Here is a 23,640-nt window from a genome sequence, read left to right as displayed (position 1 = left end):
TCGCTTCATCAAAGCCAGAGAGGAGCAGCCGCGTACTATGTCTGCACACGGCACCGCTCTCTCCGTGAAGCAGAGTGAGACGCTGACCAAGGCGGTCACCACCCAAGCAAGCAAGCACCAAGCGGCTTGCAGGCAGAGAAACACAGCCGCTCCGTTCGAGTGTGCCCACCCTGTACCAGTAGACGAGTTCAGAAAATCCCAGAGTGCTTCTTGGCCCCGCCTTGCACCCCAACCAGTGGGTTGTCACTGCTGCTCTCCTCGGTTTTCTCCGAGTCTCAAGACTCGTGCACTGCATGTAACGTTGTGCTAGTGTTTATTCTCTTCTTTCTTTGTTTCCTTTTCCTTTCTTTTTGTTTTTCATTCCTCTTCCTTTCTTTTTGTTTTTCTTTCCTTCCTTTTTTTTTTTTTTTGATTCCCCGTTATTCTTTTTTTCTTTCTTTCCTTTATTTCGACTCCCCCTTTTTCCTTCCTTTTCTTTTTTGACTCTCCCTTTTTGTTTTTTCTTTCTCGTTTCTTTTCTTTTTCGTTTTCCCCTTTCCTTTTTTTCCGAATAGCAAGCCGACTCTTTGCCTGGCTAACCTTTCCCTTCTTTTTTTCTTAATAAACATATCCCCCCCCCCCCCCCCAGAGTGCTTAGCGCCGCTTTGAACTGTGGGAGTTTACTAATACGAAAGAAACGGGTGGCCTCCAAACTGTTCCGATTTCTCCCCTACCGGTCTATTGTCCACGACGTGTCAAGGTCAGCGAAAGCGAAATGTGAAGGATTATCCTTCCTTCCCCCGCTCTGCAGCAAGCGTCCAGGATGCAATGCGTGCGCAAAGAGCACTGGGATTTTCTGAACTCTATTACCTTTTCCTCGCTGCGCTGTGCTCTTTAGCAAATCTAAATACGCCTCCGGGCCTCGAGAGCGCATAGAGCAGAGGCGGACTGGGACCGGGCCTGAGCATGGAAACAGTCGGGTACGGGCTGGGCCTGGGCCGGCGGAGTCGGGCCTGGGTCGGGCCCGGGCTGGAAATCTATAGCAGACGTCGGGCCCCTCCGTAGCAGCCGGGCCTGGGTCGGGCACGGGCCTGGAAATTAGGCCCGTGCAGTGCTCTAATCCCCTTTTCTTTGTGAATTTTGTGCGCCGTCCCCTTCGGCATCGGAAACGAGGGACGTCACACCACAAATGCTTGTACACATGACACTCAGTGCACATGATCTGAATTGTGTTTCTCCTTCGTCATTTTCACAGCACCACCTAAACAATGCACCACATCAGAGTTGTCTTCCCTCTCAACTTGCTCTTTCGATTCCCTCTCCCAAGGGGTGTCATGCATCGGGCAGATGTTCTGTGACGTCACGGGATGCACGTCTGCGAGTTCGCGCATTCTATATTTCAATGCGAAATTTCTTTGGCTTTCGTCGAGAGCATTGTCGATCGTCAGCTTGCAAACGAGCTGCGCATGTTTTATTTTCATGGTTTTTACTGCCTAAATTTAAGTTTAAATTTCCGCTACGACCATCGCAAGCGTTCCGGACCTCTTGAAACCTGTCGATAGCAAGTATTTCAAATGTCCTCTAAGGGCCACCTGCTAAACACAGGAGAACTAAAGCTAACTTCGGGCAAGAACCCCATGCTACGCTCAGGGATTTCTAATTTCACGATTCAAGGGGCAGCTGGGACATTTTAAAGCGGTAGCTTTCTAAGGATAACCACCACATTTAAACGCGTTTCGCAGAACGCACAAAGATGCAGCTAGTTTTATTTTTATTTTTATTCGTTTTATTAATGTTATTATTCTGGTACTCGCAACACAGCCAAACAAATAGCCAACTTTTAGCCATTTGCATGTCCCCCTGTAACGGTTGAAACCTGGCGCTCATACGATTCCTTCGGGAAGCTAACCTCTTGGGCACTCTCTGATACCTCCCACATGACTGCCTGCACAGTGACTAGTGAAAGCGCTGTCATTTTCGGTACTTCTCCATAACTTCCTCTTTCTCTGTTTCCTCTTCTTCCTTTTTGTTTGTTTCTCTTTGCTTTTGGGAATAGCAAGCCTCCATCTTGGCTAACCTTTCCCTTTCTCTTTTTATCGTCATTAAACATATCCCCCCTCCCCCCAACGCTTCGTCACTCCGTTCAAGTTCCCAGTTCTTCTTTCCCTTCCTCGTCCTTCCTCTTTCGATACATCAAAGAACACGATTCCTTTCTCTCCGCCGCCACCAACACCACCCATTTGTATTTCACCCGCGCATGACACCCATCCACTTGCAGATCATACTAATCAACCGCAACCCACGCCGACAATGAACGCTGCGGAAACGAGTGATTCCTGTCGAGCCAAGAATTACACGAACACGGGTGGCTATTTTGCCGACGGTTCGAAATTACGGGTGGCCGGCGTAAGCATCACTTTCGTTTTCGCTTCCACTGAACCAGAAAGCAGCATACGAGAGCTTCTGCCTTTGAGAATTTTGTGTTCCGTAATGTCTCTCCAAATTCCCAGCCTGGAGCATCTAGAACCTTTGTTTATCGTCCTGTCTACGAGAGAGGAGAGTGAAAAACAGAGGGGCCATCACGAAGTGGTAATATTGGCAGGTACGCGATAAAAGAGGGAACCACTTCAGTAACGGATGTAAGAAGCCCGGTCGGTAGCACCGAATTATTATTATTTTTGTTTTGTTTTTATGATATGGGGACAGACTTGAGTGAAGCCTGTCCGCCGTACGGTATAAGAGTCAGGACGGTAAAGAGCACACGCAGCAGGGAGAAAACATGGCAGTGTGTCCGCGGGAAGAAGGTTGGGTTCTCGGATATTAGGGCATTTCTCCTCGCGAGAAATAATAATAGAAGTGTTATAGAAGTACAGTAAAATGAAGCGCGTTTTCATTGGCGGTAATGTCGAGTAAGTGTATTTCTTCTTCCTCCTCTTCTTCTCTTTCCTCTTGCCACACAGGACATTAGATACGGTTTGTGTACTTATTTCCGGGACAGCGTCAGGGGCTTGTCCAAACACTTGGATTGTCCCCACGTGGGATGCCGCTTTTGGTGTAGTTTTCCGATAAATAATAAAATCAAAAATCTGCCTGTGGGCTTTTGGTAGAAGAGTTGAGCACTATCGTTGGCTTTAACAACCTCGTCAACTCAATATTTCCGTCCGTATAGGTGTCTGCTTTACAGCGACATCTGTATATGCGAAGTTGAGCATCTGATGGCGTGCGTGCGCTGTCTGTCGCAGATATCGCTTTCTTCGTTTTCTTCTTCGAGTCGTTGTGCTTTCTGTCCTTCGCTTATTTAGGAACTTTCTCTTTCTGCTTCTGCATGTCGAGCCTTGTCTTCTACACTCATTTGGGCTCTTCTACGCTGGTCTGCCTGTGCTTGTCATGCCCTCTCCTCTTTGGTCCTCCGGGCTCTCCTTTCTCGTTTTGCCGCTGCAAGTAGCTGTCGCTGTATTTCAGCTGCAAGTACCAAAAATTGCACAGCTACTCGGATTTTTTTTTTTTTTTTGCGCGTATTCCGAGGTATGTCCGGATGTACGTATCGTAAGGCCTTAACTTCTTACGCATCTTGTCTCGATACTCTTGTTCTTCGTCTAACTCGCAACCCTTCCTTTCGTCGTCCTTCTGGCCATTGTATCGAGTGGATTATATTTCGAGCCAAGAATATGTGAAAGATTCCACATTATGAATGATACCGTTTGCGTGGTTATACACGGGGTATAGCAATAATGAAAGCGTAGTTCCGTGAGACCATGCGTCAAAATGTTCCTTCGTTCTAGGTAGCAGTTAAATATTACAACTTTGCACTGGAGCGCGTACACTGTAAAAGCACAACTTCTCCGCGTGGCACACTCTTAGCTCGGTCTTACATTCATTCCGGACTATATCGTTGTCTTTCTTGATTTTGTTGAAAATGGGAGTCCTCCGCCTTTTTGTGACACTTTGAATTTGCACTAACTGTCCCACTCTCTCACTAAATCAGGAGTATCATTCTGTACAGTGGTTATTCCTGAGATTGTCATGTGGCGCAGATGTGTTCTCAGAGGCAGTCGAACAGATCTGTAACAAGAAGAACAAGAAGACCAGCATCGTCTGTTTCGGGGTTGTAGCGTTAATCTTGACGACATCACATTGTACAAGGCCAGCAAGAACGCATAAAGCTACCCGTCAAATGAAAAATTCACCGTGTAGTACTAAAGAAACCTAGCCCCGACATTCTTCGGTTCTGGTATGGAGGAAATCTTCCTTCGAGCGAACTCGGCTGCATTCCCGTTACGCTCTCGGAATACGACTTGTCACAGATGTGTTTCGTTGCGCCTGATGCATCGGCAGTCCCGAACCGCCGTGTCGCTTCCTCAGTTGTAGCTTTCTAATGTGGATATCGTCAAAGACGAAACTTGCTGAAACCTTCTTTTCTTTTTAAATGTACATAATACTTTTTCTGCGGCCTCTTAAAGAGTGCGCAAAACACTACAGCAGAAACTGCGCTGTAATATCACGTAAATGAACTTCGTTCAAAGACTCGGTACGCGAAATATAAATGTCGTCAGTGAACGTTCCACGAATTTTCCAAACAAATTTTGTTGTACGTCCCGGTTTGACGGTGTCTCTCTCTCGGTACCCTTTAGCATTAGTTCATGCCAGCTTTGCCCCACCATTTTCCTTTTGTCTTTAATCTTGATTGTTTCCTATTCTCCGAGAGTAGATGACGTCACTATACGTACTCTGTCTCCTAGCAACAGGGCACGCACCTTCCCGTTCTCCCGCTCCACAGCTCCTCACGGAAAGAGACGGCGGAGAAACAATGCCAGACGGATGGCATAATTGCGCTCATCAAAACTGTAAATTACTTTTATAATACTTTCGCGTAGCACGAAGAAAAAATACTTTTGGAAAAAAAAACGACGTGGGACAGGTAGTTCATATGTTATAGGCGGGAGTGTAAAAACGCAAGATTTAATCCGCAGTGGCACTTGAAAGTGCAATGCGCCATATATACAAAGGTACTTGCAGGCTGACCTTCGTCACTATTGACCAAACGCTTCACATGCAAGACATTGAAGTCTTTATACGCCATTGCTGCCACCACAAGAGACAAAGAAATTTCGCAGGACCTGAATAATGGTTATGGATCATGTATAGAGAAGCCGCTGCTGCAGACGACATTGTATGTTGCCGCCGAATGAATGCGCTCTGCCTCGGTTGTGCCTCGGCTGAATCTAATTTTAGGAACGAACGAACGAACTTTCGAATCTTTCATGAACCTGACGCGCCGACGCGTTGCGAAGGCTGACTTCAGTCTGAAAGAAAAGGTACTCCAAGTGAACTCTCCGTACACGTACAATCCAGTGACCTGTGATGCCACACAACTTGAGGCCACGCCACACCAGGACGACACCAACATCATTCTCATCTTTAGCGTGCGTATTGCCTTAAAAAGGGAATATGCGAAACTACAAATCTAGCTGCGCTGCACTGCTCTCCTACCAAATGCAGAGGGGAAACAATACGGTAAAGCCTCGATATAGCGAAGTCAACGGAACGAAAACGGAACGGAAGGAGAAAAAAAATCGATGTAAGCGGCACTTCGATATACGCACAAGCCTCATAAAAACAGTGACAGTATAGCCCCGGAAGCGAATGAAAGCCCCCCCCCCCCATCGGTTTCTTTAAAAAAGTATTCGAACAAGGAAGAAAAATCTTGTTGATGAGCACCTTTCCAGCCATATATACATTAGATGCAAACGGGAGAAGAAATCGTAAGCTGGTCTTGCCTTACGGGTTTCTGTCGGCTCACCCTTCGCAGTAAGCGGATTTTACTAGCGGTACAATTCGAATAATCCGGTTCGAAACACATACATTTCGGGCGGGACTACGCAAAACCCCGAACGAAGTCGCAATTCGAATAACGTGGTTTCGCTATAACGAGGGTTTGCTTTACCTGATAACAAACATGTTCGTATGTCTGCGACCATAACTCCGTACACTCGCGTAACAGTAGTGCTGTGTATAAAAGGACCAGAGAAGGCAAGATGAGACGAAATTGCGACCATTCCATCTTCCTTGCCAAGATGCGGCGACCCGTAGCGAACGTCTTCTACCAGCGCACACTGTGTCTGGCCAATAAGAGCGCCTCCGAAAGTGCCTGTCCAAAGTACATTCCACTATCTGCGAAGAATACCGCATATGCGTTTCTACGAATCACGCGCGCTGTCCAAATTGAATGCCTCCTTCCTACGATGGATCGCGAAAAGGAGAAGAAAATGCTCCATGTGTAAGAGAAATCCTGCAAGGTTGTACGATTGTTGGAACATTTTCTTTTTGTGCGACAGAACCAGTCACTGAAGGAGAAATAAAAAAATTCAATCACGACGTGCTCCCACGATGACAGCTGGTCTTATTTGTTCTGCAGGGATCCACTCTGTGATTAAACTGCGAGGAGAAATTCGGGTGGGGCCCAGGGTGTATTGTGGCTGAGCAATCTCGTTGCAGTGACTATTATTATCAGTCCGATTTCCACGCAAATTCTCCTCTTCAGTTTCTGATCACTGGTGGTGTAAGAACAAGAAGAGTAGGATGTGTACGACGTCTACATGGAGGGAATCAGAGTGTAGAACAATGAACGTGAATGAAGAGCTGTCAGGCACACACCAAGACCTTGTGACTTGAAGTCGTAATTCCTTGTGACTTGAAGGCGATTAAAGAGCGAAAAGAACAAAAGTCGCATATGACAGCCATCCAGCCGCTATAGGAGACTCGCAAGTGGACAAAAGAAGAAGAAAATGCAGAATGGGAAGCTTCACTTAGTTACTTATGAATTCAAAAGCTAAAATTTGCTTACGCATGTGAAGTGATCAGTCGCAGCTCCTAATATCGGCAGTTAAGAATTAATTTTCGAGTGGAGTTTTAAGTTTTTCGAATTCGGTTTCGAAATGAATGCCTCTATATATTTCAGTTTCCGTTTCAGAAAATTTCAAATTCATCAAGTTGTGTAAGGTTGCACGCAATAGGCGTTAGGCAATAATGAGCCTAAGATGTGCGTTAAGAATGCACATTACACAATAAAACTAACAAGTATACTAAACTGGAAAGAGAGCGTGTCCACTCAGGGCGTGATGCAACCTTTATGGACGACAACGACCAAATTGGCGGTGCAGACACTGAGAATACAGAGTGGTGGAAATTTGCTCTCTCATGCAGGTGCGAAGGATTCGTCTACGGTTCCATTGCAGGCGACGTCACATCGAACGATATAGCTTTGACGGTGACGTTAATCTAGATCAAGTGAATCCCCAGAAAGTCTCCTTTTCCGTCGTGGCCCCTGCCACCGATTGTCTCTGATGAAACCAAGAAGAATGTCCTTAGTCACAGGCTGCATAATGCTCTTCATCACTCCCATGGCCGTTGTATAACTGTTGGGAAAAGACTTATCAGTCCTCTCACGCAGTAGCACCCATTGCTTATCCTCGTACTTGCACTCGATGATTTTCTTATCCAGCGCTTTGATCGCTTTCGTGATTTTAATGTTTGCAACAGGTAAATCATACGACCCCACGTAGAGATGCCCCACGGTCCTGGGTAACAGACCCAGACCTTCTTCCCGGACTATCTTAAGCCTAAAGTCAATGGAATTTAGATGGGGCGGTTTCCACTTGAGCACCGTGTCAGTCCTGCCACATGTGTACTCTTCAGGTACCGGCTGAAATATGAGTCCGTCGACCTCGTGTGACATATTTCTCGCAAATTTCTCTCCCAAAAGAGACTCTGCGCAAGTGATGTCCCAGAATTGTTTCTGGCGCACTCCAAAAGGTTCTTGGACCCGACTGATGCGACCCTCTTGCATTGCTCGCTTCCTCGGTTCGCATATCTCCCTTGCGATACACAGAAGGCGTACGCCGAAGTCTGCCTTGCCAACTTCTTTCCCTTCAAACCTGACAATGTCGTAGATTAGGTAACGCGGAACGTCCCTGCCGTCCGCTTTATCGATTATCATCTCACCGTCGACCAGTGTGTCCTGGATATGCGCAGTAGGTTGTTTTCGTCTTGGGAACTGCACTTCTGACACACGAAACACGCAGTTGTCTCGATCTACAAAGTATACTTCACCCTCGCCGTCGATAAGCATCATGTACCTCGTCCCATCTGCCTTCCAGCTTACTTTATATGGCATCTGCGTCAGTAAATCCAAGTTGTCTAAATCCATGGAGACCGGTTGGCTTCCTGGAAAACCTGATTTCTTCCACTGACACATATCCTGGCATCTCCGTTGAATTTCACTTAGCTTTGGCTCCGCCGTTATTGCAATCGTACCAGGTACGCCTTCCATGAACACGGGGACTCCCTTTCGGAAATCTTTGTTCCGGCGGGTCTTGCCCGGACGTTCATCTTCGCCTTGCGTTTTTTCGTCCAAAGGCTGTACATCATCATCTACATCAGCCGAATCATCGTCGTGGCACCAGTCCGGAATCATCGGCGGCGGCGGAGTGTCTTCGATATCGCCATAGCGCCTGAACAGTTCGCGCAAGTAGTCGTCCTTGTAAATCCCCGAAGGACGAGCCTTCGCGAAGGCTTTGACAGCAGCTTCAATGCTCCAAGACATCACCTCCACTAAGAAGGAAGCTATGAGAAATCCTGTTCGGTTGAAGCCATGAGTGCAGTGAACCCCAATGACTTGTTTTGGATGTTGCGCAATGAAGCGGCGGCATATATCAACGAAAACTCGAGTTTGTTCAGATGATGGACATTCGCCGTGTCCGCGACACTGCAGCTTCACGTACGTGATTTCAGCACATTCCACGTGCTTTTTGTCGTAGAACCTGTTGGTGTTTGTAAGGTCAATCCACAAACCCATCTGCATCTTGTATCGAGCGAATACTGTTAACAGCATGGAAGGAGGGAAGCGGTGGGCTTCGGGTAGTTGACTGTCGTACTCGTCACCGAGCGGAGTTTTGAAGGGAAGAAATATATCCGCTATGATTTCACCTTTTCTGGGACAGTTGAGCCATCTGGGAGGGACCGCAAGCTGGACGCCACTGTTGTGCCGACCATTGGAGGCCATTTTCCGGAAATGTACCGAATTGCCCAAAGCTACAAATGATGTCGCGAGGAGGGTTACCGGGTATTTCAATGTGTGTTTTGAGACAACATTGAATGATACTAGACGATTTTAGTGCCTATAACCAAACGAACTTGTACCTTATCAGACGAAAGCTGTGACTGTAAGAAGTAAAGTGCAGGTTGAGGAGTTGCTTAACGTCCGAAACGCGCTCGTGGAAAAGTCTTTCGGTCTCGCGTCTTCCTGTTGAGGCATTTTCTCAACGAGCCGGTGACATGTACGCCGACATTTTCTTCTTCAGTCACGGATCTTGCCTCGTCTTCTTTCTCTTTCTCCCTTGTAGGTGTAAATATGGTTCATCCTATAGATGTAACGCCTCTTCTGCCTCCTCTGGATCTGATCCTGTCGGCTCATTTTCGTGACACGTGTCCCTTCTAGTCAATCCATATATACTTGTTCCGAGTCTTCAACTCTTGTTCCCTGTTTCTTTCGTTTTTCGTGCTAAACATACGTCTTGCTCTTGCACTATAGTTGTTCGTTACGTAAAGATCTTCACGATCATTGCTCTGCTAACAGATTCCAACTATGAGATCCGGAACTTGAATGCTACTATACAGCGTTAAACGTTTGCATGGGACGGTTGCCCAAATAACTTTGTGAGGAGTCTGAAAGCAGGAAATATCTAACTTGGTCTTTACAGAGGTAGCTGCTCAGGGGAATCCCGTCTGCAATTTTACCCGCATAACTTCGTAGCGATAACATACGAGTGAATGTGCGATGGAATCACTCGATTTACTTTCACAGCACACCATCCACGGAGCAGAGTGTAAAGGCACGAGGAATAAATCGCAGCAGGATGTCTCCCTCTTCGTTTTGCCATACTCAGTATTCACTCCGAGCGGCTTCATTTGTTAGCGCAAATCCGTGCAGACAGCGGTAGGGATTTGGCGCCTCGTTCTCTCTATAAGCGCCTAAAGCTGAACATTTCTCATCATACTTAGCTGCGAGGGCCGATGAATCTCTTGTTAGAAGGGATGAACTAAGCCTATACGCTAAGGTCCCTGCATTTTGCGCACATTGACAGCTCGATGCGATGGACGTCGCATTTTAGCGATTTATGCAGCACGGGGAGTCCCATCACCTCCTTTCCGCTGAAGCATTATCTAACTTGTTTTTCCTTTAATTTTTAGACATACAATTTACGTCGCTCCGATAGTTTATGTGGGAAGAAACTCCACTTAACAAACTTGATCTGATGCACATGTTTCCGCGTTACGATTTGGTGTATAGATAAATAAATAAATAAATAAATAAATCGATTAAAAATCACCAAGGTAGATTTTTACGCCCAAGACCTTGCGTACTTCTCAAAAGGAGAGAGCCCCCCTCTTTTTTTTATTTTTCTTGCGCAGAGTATGTAAGAAGCCGGAGAATTCATACGGTGAAGTAACACAGTAAAAGAACACGACTATAGCGGCAGCAAAGGTAAATTGCCCTCGTGGTTAGAATTGAGTGGGGTGTTTGATGCATCTCAATTGCGAGCCCATAAATTTAGAAGGGTATCTACAGTCAGACAGACAAGAAGCAAGCAAGACATACGCATAAGCATGCCCAAGCGATTAGGAGCGTGTGGCACCTGGGACGTGTTCGCCAGACTAATGAAAGCATAGCTGTGCAAGTGCAATGCACTCGTGCTTTTCTCCGCCGCTTCTGTTGAAAAAAGACCGCACATCTAGTAAGCTATTCGCCCCGTGTACGGTACATTTTGCTCGCTCGATAATGAGTACGTTTTCTGGGTACGGCGTCTTTGCTGGGAATGTTTCTGCGCTTTCGCTGGTGCTGATTGATTAAACAAAGGGAGAAGACTATCGAGCTCTTAAAAGAAGTTAATGGACGGCTCTTCGAGACATTACAATTATGTGTACGCAGCAGTTATCTTCCGGATTTATCTCTTTCTGAATGGCACAAACAGCTTGCTGCACATTCTTTTTCTCGTCTATTTAAATTACCGCGAGCAATGGGATATGGAGTGTCGCCTCTGGCGACGCTTTATACGTACACTGTTAAAACAGAACTTCACCACATAGCACGCTCCTAGCCAATCATCATACCGAATGATATCATTCAGTGTCATGATTTGTTCAAAACAGGGGGGAGGCGCCTATTTAGGACAAGATAATCTGTCCCAGATAGGCGCCTCCTCCCATTTTCAACAAATCAATGCACAGAATGGTATCATTCGAAATGATGGTTAGCTAAGAGCGTGCTATGCGGTGAAGTTCTGTTTTAACAGTGTAGGTGTACCGGGGTAGTCGCGACTCACCTCCCCATTTATTTATTTTTCTTCTATCTGTCATCATCATCATCTGGCAATGAAACAACCCGATCATCATCACTAAACATAAAGTTGTTGTTTCTCGCTATTTTGATTTCGTCGCTGATTGTTCCCACTGCGGCCAATCGAATACATGTATTCCTTACCACCAGAAGACGCGGCAATCATCATCCTGAATAACATCGCTTTCTCCCCGAATTTATTGAAAACGGGAGGCACGCGCCTTTTGCCGCGCCGTGACACGCGCACACGCCGTGACACGTACGCAGTCGTGTTAAATGTCCCAAAAAGGCGTACGCCGCACGCTTTCCGCAAATCAGGAGTAATAACGGTATATGGGTCTGTGCAATGATTGGCCTCGATCCCGCGTGTTATGTGGCGAAGTGTGGCGCTCTAAAAAGCAAAGCTTCACCGCATAAGACGCTTGGAACCACCCGCCATTCAGACTCTTTCCTGATTTATTCAAAATGGAAGGCGTACGAATTCTTGTGAAATTTTGGATATATATTAATTGCCATAAAAAGGCGTACGCCATCTTCCCGCCCTTTCAACTCAGATCCGATAACCACGTCTTATTTGTAGAAAGTGCGCGATGGACGCTTTCTGACAATTGTTATAACTGCATAGGTCACAACTAGGCGTGCACTTCCCGTTGTCAACAAATCGGCGGAGGTAACTAGAACTAGTATGTCATTCGGACTCGAGACGACCATAACACGCCCTCGACTTTCCATAGCGCCGAACGATACAGTTATCGCCTTCTGGGATAAGGCCGTGAGCGGGACGGCGGAGCGTACGCCCTTTTGTGACAATTAGCGTGTGTGTAAATTGTCACAGAAGGGCTTACGCCTTCCATTTTAAAGAAATCATGAAACAGAACGATATCATTCTGACTGCGGTTGGCTCTGAACATGTCATGTGGTGAAGTTCCGTTTTTTTGAGTGCGCGTTTATAATATCTTGTGAACAGGGAAAGGATAGCGCCCTGCAGACACATTGAGTGAACTCCGTACACCACGAAAATTGGCTATGGTCGGGGGCACATTGGAAAAGGTGCGGATGTCGAGGTTATACGGAGTGGCAAGAATTGGTTTTGTTCGCGTCGGAAAACCCGATGAGTGCTCTGCCCTAATGAAGCATTTTGTGTTGCCCCGGGATACAATGTGGCTTCGTTCGCTTTCCGTATAGCTCAGTGGGGAGGTCCCCTCAATATTGACGACCCTCCCTGCCGTCAACTCATAGTACGATCCCCGTTTCTGTCACGTGCTTCACTGGAGCGCACCTAACACGAAGACCGAAATTAATCATCGAAGGGGAGCCGACCGGGGAACTGCTGGGAGTGAGACGTCACTCAAAGTGGGACCAGAGACGCAAGATAGGTTTCCTTTCCTTTCTTCGTTCATTCGCATATCTGTATTGCGAACGCTTTCTCGATGGCAAGCAAAAGTACGTCGGAGTGACCGGACGCCTTCTACTTTCGCGGCTCTGCACATGAAGCTCTGCACAGAATGTCCAACGGCGTGGCCGATATAGTCGCTACTCTTCCGGGTCGCTTCAAGGTCATCCCGAGCAGAACCATAGATAGATGGTGGGTTCGAATCTCACCGCCGGCTGTGTTGTCTGAGGTTTTCCCAGGATTTCCAGACGGAGTTTCGGCACGGTTCCCCCTCCAACCAACGCAAGGCGCCCCACACTCCCTTCTTTTTGTCTTCTTTCCATCCGTCCACTGCTCGCAGCCATGCGTCGGCAAAGCTCACTCATGATGAGCATGGTCGTTCATGCTCAATGTGGCGAATGAGCTGAGCATGAGTGGAGATGAGTGAGCAAAACGAAGAGCTGAGCATCGCGTGAGTGAGCGGCAGTCACGAGTGCGGACCTCTGCTCGCAGCTGCTTCCCGTTAATAACATGCGATCAAACATAAAGAAGTCTATATGCATCAGGCTGTGAGGGTATCAGGCAAAAGCAGCATGTGTTCAGTGTGTCGATGTGGATTAAACTGGATTGGATTGGTGCGTTATGGTGTACACCTCGACATATCCCTAAATAAAAGAACGATAACTGTACCATGAAAAGGTAGTGAGGAACTTGGGGGTTTTCTCAAAGAGAAAAATAAGAAGCAAAAGAAGTAACATGCGTGCCGCCCATTCACCTTGAATTCATTCATTCACCCATTCACATTGAAGCAGCAGATTCAAGAGGCGCGCGCCACCTGAAAATGGCAAAGAAGAAGGTGCGGGTTTGTTGGTAGTCGCTAAACCGTCAAGGGAGCACAGACGTCCTGTGAATATACTGTCGGTTTGAAGATGACACGTCTCAGTGTTTTTCGGTAGGTACCTTCGAGTTCTGGATGCCGCAACTTTCCACTTGAACCGAAAACCAGTACGACAATTTTTCGGTTCGGTCAATTCCGGTCTGTCCAAAACTACAGGGTTAGTCTAGCAAACGTTGCACATTTTTATCGCATCGTAAAAATAGAAGACGGGGTTTATCCAACCTCAAACTTTGTGTACTGGCAGCCATTTGTCTGAAGTTTTGTTGGAATTTCTTGGGAACGTTATGGTCCTGTGGAAGAAAGATTAAAAATCAAGCAAAATTCCACTCTATGCATTTTCTATGGCCTATCTCACTCACAAGCCGCCATTTTCTCCTGTGTGCGCTTCATTTTCACACACCACACACAGGTGGCACCCGCATACAGAACAAGACTGGAACAAGAGGATTCGTGCATAACATCAGAATTGGCATGTAACATCGTTGTAGGCAGCGCCGCCTGTGTGAAGTGATATGAATGTGAAGCTGACACAAGAAAAAAATGGCGGTGTTTGTGTGGAATAGGCCATTGAAAATGCATGGGGCGAGACTTTGCTTGATTTTTAATTTTTTTTCTACATGACCATATCACTTACAAAAAAAAATTGAATGAAACCTCAGACAAATGTCTATCAGCCTACAAAGTTTTGGGATGGGCCAAACCCAGTCTTCTATTTTTATAGTACGATCGAGATGTGTAACGTTTGCTAGAATAACCCTGTGTATTTTCTCTCTCTCTCTCTCTCTCTCTCTCTCTCTTTTTTTTTTTTTTTTGTTTCCGTTCGGTTTTGCTCGACATCCTAATACTAAGTGATAAAAATATTTAGACACAAGTACTTGAGCAGAGTACGCACTGTTCTCTGACATGCACATGGCAGTGTGGCCACCACCTGAATGGACAACGCACCCCTCGAATGCATTTACTTCTTTCTCTCTGCGTCTTCTCTTCCTTCCTTCGTCCATTTCATTTCCCGTGTGCGGAGCTGTCACAACCCACTGTGACTCAACGGGAGACAGCTTGATAGGAAAATTGCGGGAAACGGCCACTTGCATCCCGCCGCTGCGTGCGTCCAAGAAAGCGGCATCCGCCGGTGGCCGCCCTTATGCTGGTGACACGCAGTGACAATGGGAACTATAAAGGAAATACCCCGCTGCACATGTCAGCTAAGTTTAACCATCCGAGGGTGGGGATTTTATTGTTATTCTTTCTTCCGCTATTCTTTTTTCGGTATGGCGTAACAAATTAGTGGGTGATTTCTTCTCTGACTGCGCGCACATATTCCGCCACGACCAGTGCACACAGAGAACAAAACGAGAAGAAGATGAAGCCTAATGTGAAGTAAAACGGTGATCGTGAGAAACATAATTGAACAAGATGTGCAAAGCTGCAATAGTAATAGGTGGTTTTTACCATCGCTAGAGAGCTACACTCTAAGAACAGAACTTTACAGCAGAGCACTCTAAAAGTCAAGCGTCATTCAGAATTATATTTTTCTCTTTCTTAATTTGTTGAAAATGGGTGGCGTACGCCTTTTACAGCGACAGGTGCCCTGCCCCTGCCCTGCCCTGCCCCTGCCCTGCCCCTGCCCTGCCCCTGCGCCGATCCCTTTCACCACCACCTACAGCGACAACTGTACACTCTTCAAAATGAACTTCACCGCATAGCACTTTCCTAGCCAACCATCATCTCGAACGATATCATTATCTGCCTTTTTTTTTAAAAAAAGGGGGGGGGGAGTTCGCCTTTTTTGTGACAATTATGAACAGCATAAGTGCCACAAAAAAGGCGTACGCCTCCCTTTTTCAACAAATCAGGGCAGATAACGATATCATACGAGATGATGGTTGGCGAGGAGCATGCTATGCGGTGAAGTTCATTTTAAGAGTGTATATGCGAAGTTGAGCATCTGATAGCGTGCGTGCGCTGTCCGTCGCAGATATCGCTTTCTTCGGTTTCTTCTTCGGCTGGTTGTGCTTTCTGTTCTTCACTCATTTGGGATATTTCTCTTTCCGCCTCTGCATATCGAGCCTTGTCTTCTACACTCATTTGGGCTCTTACGCTGGTCTTCCTCTTCGGTCCTCCGGGCTCTCCTTTCTCGTTTCGCCGCTGCAAGTACACTCTTAAAAATGAACTTCACCGCATAGCACGCTCCTAGCCAACCATTATCTCGAATGATATCGTTATCTGCCCTGATTTGTTGAGAACACGGGGCGTACGCCTTTTCTGTGACAATTATGAACAGCATAAGTGTCACAGAAATGGCGTACGCCCCCCGTTTTCAACAAATCAGGGCAGATAACGATATCATTCGAGATAATGGTTGGCTAGGACCGTGCTATGAGGTGAAGTTCATTTTTAAGAGTGTAGCTGTCGCTGTATTTCAGCTGCGAGTACGAAAGGTTGCACAGCTACTCGGAATTTTTTTGTGAAAACTTGAATACATGTCAAACGAGCACTAAAGTGACTCCCTCCCGGAATGAAAGATGCTGTTACCTCGACATCAACCCAAAAGGAACGGGATTCATCGATTGCTACGCCAGTGCTTATATTACTTCCTTTACCAGAAGGCGGTGGTTTATCCAGAACCGCAAGTACGGAGAGTTGTTGCAAAAAAGTTCGAGAGTGGCGGGCCATTATTACGTTGACGTTGTAACAGCTTAAAGTATCACTTCTGGCATGTGTCTAAAGCTGAAATAAGAACGCCCCCCGTAGGGGATGCACAGGAAAGAAATGACTAGAATCACTGCCGGAGTTTTGCGTCATATAGGTGGAATGTCCATCGACATGGTCCCAAGGTTGTGGGTTCGAACCCGGCAGAGGACGCCATCAACTTGGTGTCAGGGTACAAATTGCTGAGGTACGCCGTTTAAATACGGCGCGACGTGCTCTGATATTTCGAAGCACGCCAGAGGACTCTCAAGTGGACCAATCCGCAGACCGACCACTGTGGTATCGCTCGTGATCACAGTTGTGTCGCGATGTAAAGCCACTAAGTATCATTAGCAAAGTGAAAACTGTGTATGCAACTCGTATAGGGCCAAGTACGATAACGTTCGTAGTTCGTTAAAGATACCATATCTATAATAAGTATCGATAGAATGTGTTCACGTCCATACAGAGCATCCACACTTTGGCAGCGCTGACGCCCCAACGTTATTTCGTATACGCGCGGAATGATCTTGTCTGGCTACCATTTGGGAAAAGACCAGTATGTGGGACGACGCAGCAGTCACTATTATTGTGGCATCTGCTGTCGTACTGAGTGGAATGACTCCTTGGAGGTTTTCAGCGCGACAGACATGGAGGTCACCGTCATTGTTGTCCTGCCCATCTGGGACAGCACGTTGCGGAGTTATTAAGACTCAATTTTTAAGCGGCAGTCTCTCTAATGTGACACACTGAAATGAGCGTCTGCATGTGGAGTGCGGTGTCGCGGTGACAATAGTATTGTCTGTTCCAGAGCGGACCGCGCGTCGTTATCAGCATCTATGTCACGAGGCACGGATTGTATTGGGCTGCATTCGCGTATAGCGCTCAACGTGATGTAATATCACATTATACGAAGAGAAAATATGTATGGTTTGAAGGAGAGGAGGAGGAAAATCTGCGTATGAGGAGCAGTCGATAGTGACTACACATTACACTCTAAAAAGCAGAACTTCACCGCAAAACACGCTCAGGACTATCTGCCATTCAGAAGGGAGGCATTTTGTATCAGTTTGGATATAACGGCATGATAAACGACCCCACACGGACGGACAGGACACGGATGTGTCCTCACTCCTTTCGTTTATCACGCTACCGTTCAACCAACGAGCTCTACATACATCTTGGTGCACTGTGGTTAACTGACACAGAGAGTCTTCAACTCAAAAGCGATAACTGTGCACCGGATAGTATACCACGTAACTCGTAAATTTTAGTCCTTTCTCGCGACAGTGTGCAAAGATATGGAAGGCGTTACTGCTACGTCTCGCGTTGGAAACACGTAGGAACGTGCAACATGCCCAGCCACATAGCTCAGAACAAAGATAAACATTACACTTTAAGGGGGGGGGGGGAAGAAGAATATACGTATTGGTGACCAATTACAGTTCCAACCACCCTAGAGCCAATTATTCTCCAACTTTAGTTCCCTGACCCTGAAATTTACTCTTCAGCTCTGGAAATAGCCCCTAAACTTTGCCGGTTGCCATCCGTGTACCGAAATTGACTAATAGCTATGGCAATGCACTGCGGCAAAAGTCTCCCCAAAAGGTCTATACTTACTTTATCTTTTCCTGCGTAGTGGAAACAATGTACATGTCTGATAGCGCATAATAGTTGTAAAAACAATAAAAATGTGATTACAAATACCTCTACGTGTCAACCATGGCGATGTTCAGATGCCTATATGATCTATGTTTGATAGCCATAACGGCAAAATATTGTGGTAATCTGATACAATATTCAAGATTTATTAGAATACGTAAAGAACACCACGTGGCCCTTGTGCTATCCACTTCACTCTGAAAAAAAGTACTTCACCGCATAGCACGCTGTGCGCCAGCCATTGCCACGAATGGCAGGATTATCGTTTCAGATTCAAACAGTGGGAAGTGGGGGACGCCTTTTCGTCTTTCTTTGGATATATGATAATTGACAGAAAACGGCGTACGCGTCCCTCTCCCTTCGAATTTCTATCATTCGTGGGAACTGTTGGCGCACAGCGTGCTATATATGTGGTGAAGTTCTGTTTTTAGAGTGTTCTCGGCCATAATGGTGATCACTGACTTTCGCCAATTCACAGAAATTACGAAAGTTCACGTTATTATGACGGTATCCTCCTCGTATCTTATGACGTTATCCTCCTATCTTATCTCATTTTCTCTCTGCTTTTTTTTATTTTAATTTCTTATTCTTTCTACCTTTTTCGTGTATATGGTGGAATCGCAAACGCAGCTAGCTATACGTGCGTATAGAATGACCCCCTCTAAAAACGTGCTGCGGGAGGGCCTCGACTGGAAACACGATGGAGTAATTTGAACGCGGACATCAATTTCAAATTCCAAACGGAGCTTCACGACTACAACACTATGACGTCCGTCGAGAAGATGCGGGTCCGGAATTCGCTATCACGTATCCATGGTTGGTGCCCTCTCATTTTCCGCAGACCAAGGCTGCAGGCGGTAATTTGTCGCGAACACCAGCCAACCAGCGGCGAAAGCTTCGCTTAAAACGGGTCATTAACGGGATGTTATTCGGAAGAGCCTTCCGAGAATACGGCTATCATCCCCGACATAGCGAAAGTTACGCGTGTTCGACACCAAGCCGAAGCGAGCAAAAAGAGGATTCCGCTGGATGTGAACAGACGTTTATGCATGTTCAGACATTTACTGCTTCATGTCAATCGATCTGTTTGCCAAGAATACGACTATTGCAGTGGCTTCTGCATCGCAACAGTCCCTGCTGGTTTTCGCTGTCGACGATGTTTGTCGCACGAGGCTTTATGTGTCACATTTAGATGATTTATATCCGGATTGAAGCGTCTCTAATCTGCAAAGGAAGCAACTTGTGAAGTACTTTGCGAAGAACCCTGTGACAGTTGCATGCGCGCCCGTCTCCACTCTAAAGACATTCTTCAAGCTTCACCGCATAGCACGCTGTGCGCCATCCATTACCACGAATGATAGGGGTATCGCTTCTGATCCCAAGAGACATGGAGGCGTACGCTTTTGTGTGTCAACTGTCATATATCCCAAACGCCACAAAAAGGCGTACGCCACTTCTTTCTTCGAATCACAAGCGATAACTCTATCATTCGTGGCAATGGTTGGCGCAGGGCGTGCTATGCGGTGAAGCTCTGTTTCTAGAATCTAAATGGCGGAAGAGTTCAGAGTTTACGGGTTTGTTTTCCTTCCCCTCGCGTGTTTGGTAAATTCCAAAGAGCATCGATTGCCTAACTTATGGGAAAGGAGCACTATTTCCGTACATGCACCGTCACGTCTGTAAAGCCACTTGAAATTAAAGATTACATTGAATGACGTACAGGACGCTATAAATGTCCACATCCATATCTGTTCTAGTGAAGGCTCCGAAATGGTTTCATGTTGGCAATGCATAACATGAGCAATAATCTTCCAGAACTCCCAACAGGATTCGCAACGTTTCTACATGACTGCTGCTTCACGTCACAGACAAAAGTCTGGACGTCTGACTAATGTTTTTACGGTGTCCAAGATACCTTATCTGTGCTATGCTAAAACATCAGGCCACGCCTTGCCCCATAAAATAATAATCGAAGATTAGAAAGAGCAAGAGGGTCATGCAAACACGAGCGTATTATGGCTGCGAGAATTTACCGCGAAGACACGCGCCACAAGTGAAAAAGAAAAAGGAAATGTGCCACTCGTTTTGGCGCCCCCTTTGCGAAAGGCCACCACCAACCTACAATCAAGAAACCTTACAGATACCTACATGCACAGGGGTATACATCACAAGTATATACTTGTTTCGGGATCGTCACAGTTTCCACCGGTGGCAAATCAGAGTTGTGGCTATCACGACTATGGCACCCAAACAGTTGAAAATTATAGGGCATCATGTGAAGCCGTCTGTCACTATACGTATATGTGCTGGTGATGCTATTTGTGGGACTTTGGTCGAGGCTGCCGACTGAGATACGGTGGTGTTAGTCCTCGAAATGTGGGCGGGGAAACGTAATCTCGTTACAAGGATTCATCGAGCCGCTGGTTAAGGCTGGTTGAGGGCTGGTTGAGGACACAGCTTCGTTTGGCTGATTTAATCATGACACTCCTAACCGACCCGCATGACGTAAACAATATTCGAGCGCATTATGTCCGGCAACAGTAGTCGGAACGTTGACCAATTGTCACAGTGGTCACCTTTCATTCCTCACATTCCGACAGCAGTTTGTTCAGACCCCCCAAAGTTTTGACGACACTCCTTGCCTGTGTTTCCTGTGACCCCCGTGCAGCGGTGCGGGGTCCTTCGTTATCTCAGCTTTAGACACACGCCGACTATGATATATAAAGCTGCAACCACTTTAACGTTACTGTAATAATGACCCCCCCCCCCATTTTTTTTGCAATGGCCCCCGTGCCTCCAACTCTTGATAAACCCCAGCATCAAAACTTGAAACACAAGTTGTTAAGAATTAGGTGAAGATCGAAGATAGGTGCGTGTAACCCAAACGTTTATCGGAACGATAATGAGGATGAGTCACTTCTTTCTTCTCTATGATGAAGGTATTTTCAACGCAAATTACTCTCATCGTGATTGGTCCTAATTCGTTGGAATGAAGGCACATTGTTTTCTTTCATTACGTTTCTTTCAGACATATGTTGGCACAGTTCCCGTTGAAGTTGGCCCAGGAGCCACATTCCCCAGGGCGTTAGTGGTGACGTTGCCCACCTCTGTGAGGCCGACAACGGCGAGCCCATCCACTACCACCACCACCACCACTATTGCGTTACCAACCATTCCTCGAACTCGGGAAACATGCATGAAGCGAGCACGAAAAACCTATATCGCTGCATTTGCAGGGCGCTGTGAATGAACGTCTAATCTTCTAGTTAGAAATGGAAACGTTAATGTAAAAAGGAAAAGGGAAATCATACTGGGGGCGATTGACAAGCTTGTCGGACGAAAATGGCCATGAGAATGACATGGCTGGCGATAACGACGTCGATGATGATGAAAGGGACCATCTCTTTTAGTATCATTGTACGCTTCTCATTTTGTGTGCTGCAACTCGAGCATCGGGGCTAGACATGAAGGATCGACAGCGAGGATAACCAAAGACAGGATTATAGATTCATAACTCATTGCGCAAAATATGAGGAGTAACAGCTGTATAAAGAGTGAATAAGTCACGGTCCTGCATGAGAGAGGATAAAAGCATGACAGCATGCAGTCACGCCCATATCCACACAAGCCTGTTCTCCGACGTAATAAGAAATGTAGAGAACAGGGTTTATTGTCATTCCCCTGATATTGTTAGTGACCCTGTATAGCGCCCCATTCACCCCACGCGAAAAATATGGGCCAGTTCTTTTCACCCGCCACCGTGCAGTGCGTGATGCTGCATACAGTTCGATACGGTGTGCCCGCGTATGGCACCCATGACAGCTGCTATAAAGCGCTTGAGATTATGAAAGCTCCGTTGGCTGCCATAAGTGGGGAAGCGTTGGATACAACACGGCAGTAACTCCGTTCATTGAACTGCATTCACTGATCTGCATGATGATCTTTCATTTGGTGTGCAAACTTAATTCTGCTTCTTTTATTTTGCGTGTTTCGGTTAATTGATTGGTAAAAGAAAAAACGGAGACGTTAGTCCCACTGTTAGGCACTGGCGGAGAGAAACTGAAGGGTTCTGGGGCCCTGAGTCACAAACGACTTCGAGAAGAAACAGTTTTTTTTTCTTCTCTCTCTCTCCCTCTTCCATAGAATTCCATCCTATAAATCCTATAGAAGGGCATGTTCGGCTTTTCCTTTCACCGTCAGCACTTGTCAAATATAAAGTTCCCTTTGTGAGGATGCACGGAACATAACTGAATGAATATTTCGATCGTGAACACATTATGGGGTTAACATTTGATGTCAAGTACTTCAAACTTGAAAGCAAAAAACACGAATAGTTTGAAAAATCCGGGCCGTTACAGCTGTCGTACAGCGAAAATGTTTAAAATTTTCACGAGGAAGTACATTTCACAGCCGGATAGAATTTCATTGATTGCAGCCAGCGCTGCAACCAATGCAAGGTCCTCTTGCGAATGCAACTTAATGACATGCTTGGTACGTCAATATTCTGTTAGTATGCCAGTACGAAAGTAAGGTCATAGATTAACAGCGATAGACGACGAAATAAATACTAAATTCAGTCCTGAAGCAACATAACCACAAATAATTACTTACTAAGAAATTAACCCTAACTGCGATTAATAACTCTTTCTCAGAGTGCAACTTTCATGTTGAATACGAGTCGGCGGTAGTGAACGAAGATCCGACTATAGTTTCTGAGATTAGAGACAAACAGGAAAAGATAAAGTAACTGTAACTATACTTACAATTACTAGCAACTAGACAGCAACTAGCTACATTTAGTTTAGGATTTCATGGTTCTCTTTCTTGTTTCAGAAACTACGGTCGCAGCATCATTCACTACCTGTCGCCATTCAACATGAAAGCCGCTCTTTGAGAAAGAGCTATTAATTGTAGTTACTGCTAAATTGCTCAGTAAGTGATTTCTTGTAACTAAGTTACTTCCCAAGACCGACTAAATTTATCTCAGCGCGTTTATCACTGTAGAGAGAGAGAGAGATGGGGGAGAAAAGAAATATTTCGTTCTTTGCATTTGTCGCGTGTTTCTTAGAGATCTCTTTTCCTCCTTCTTTGTGGCGTAATATTTCGCAGATTCATTAAGGTAACGTAACTGATTAATTGGGTCGCTTAATATATCGCTCCAGAAGGATACACGCCTCTCGCGGTATCAGTTGGAGAAAACCGCTCCACAGACCAGGCGGCCACACATGTAGGTTGATGATGGCCGTGCAATTTGATATGGTGAGAATGGTGGCTCATTATGTTCCGCTTCCATTGTTTGCCTCTTTACCGTTAACGGAGTGAAAGAAATTGCACAGAAAAAAAAAAGACAAGGCGTCCTTTTTTTGTTTTCATTGCCGTCGCGGGCGCGGTGTAATTTGTGAGGCGCGTTATTAAATTTATTGTCGAGTGTCGCCTAACTTGTGGAAAGTAATTTTGTTTGGTGGACGTCAATCCCGCTCGCATATATGCGTAAGGCAGCGCAAGTTGATGAACGGTCCCCGCAAATTTGATTTTGAAAGCTGAGGTCTTTCTGGGGCCGCACGTATGGTCGCTTTTGATTTGTTACCTCACTCGAAAAAGGTTACGTGCTGAGGGTTCTATATATTCTATGGACATAAAGATCCATTC

At 46.1% G+C, this 23,640-nt stretch overlaps 2 protein-coding genes across 5 annotated transcripts in view; one reads left to right on the top strand and one right to left on the bottom strand.

Annotated features, from left to right (window-relative positions):
- LOC135396408 (tyrosine-protein phosphatase 99A-like) overlaps window positions 1-23,640 on the top strand; it is a 187,803-nt gene that overhangs the window by 85,496 nt on the left and 78,667 nt on the right. The window lies entirely within an intron of this gene.
- On the bottom strand, window positions 7,088-9,358 carry LOC135396409 (mRNA-capping enzyme-like). The gene has a single exon (XM_064627371.1). The coding sequence runs from the start codon at window positions 9,038-9,040 to the stop codon at window positions 7,253-7,255; it is 1,788 nt and encodes a 595-aa protein (XP_064483441.1). The 5' UTR covers window positions 9,041-9,358; the 3' UTR covers window positions 7,088-7,252.

Source organism: Ornithodoros turicata, chromosome 6 (assembly GCF_037126465.1).
Source record: "Ornithodoros turicata isolate Travis chromosome 6, ASM3712646v1, whole genome shotgun sequence".
In the NCBI taxonomy this organism is placed as follows: Eukaryota; Metazoa; Arthropoda; class Arachnida; order Ixodida; family Argasidae; genus Ornithodoros; species Ornithodoros turicata.
Note: the sequence above shows the minus strand (reverse complement) of the source record. Positions and strands in the feature narration are given on the sequence as shown.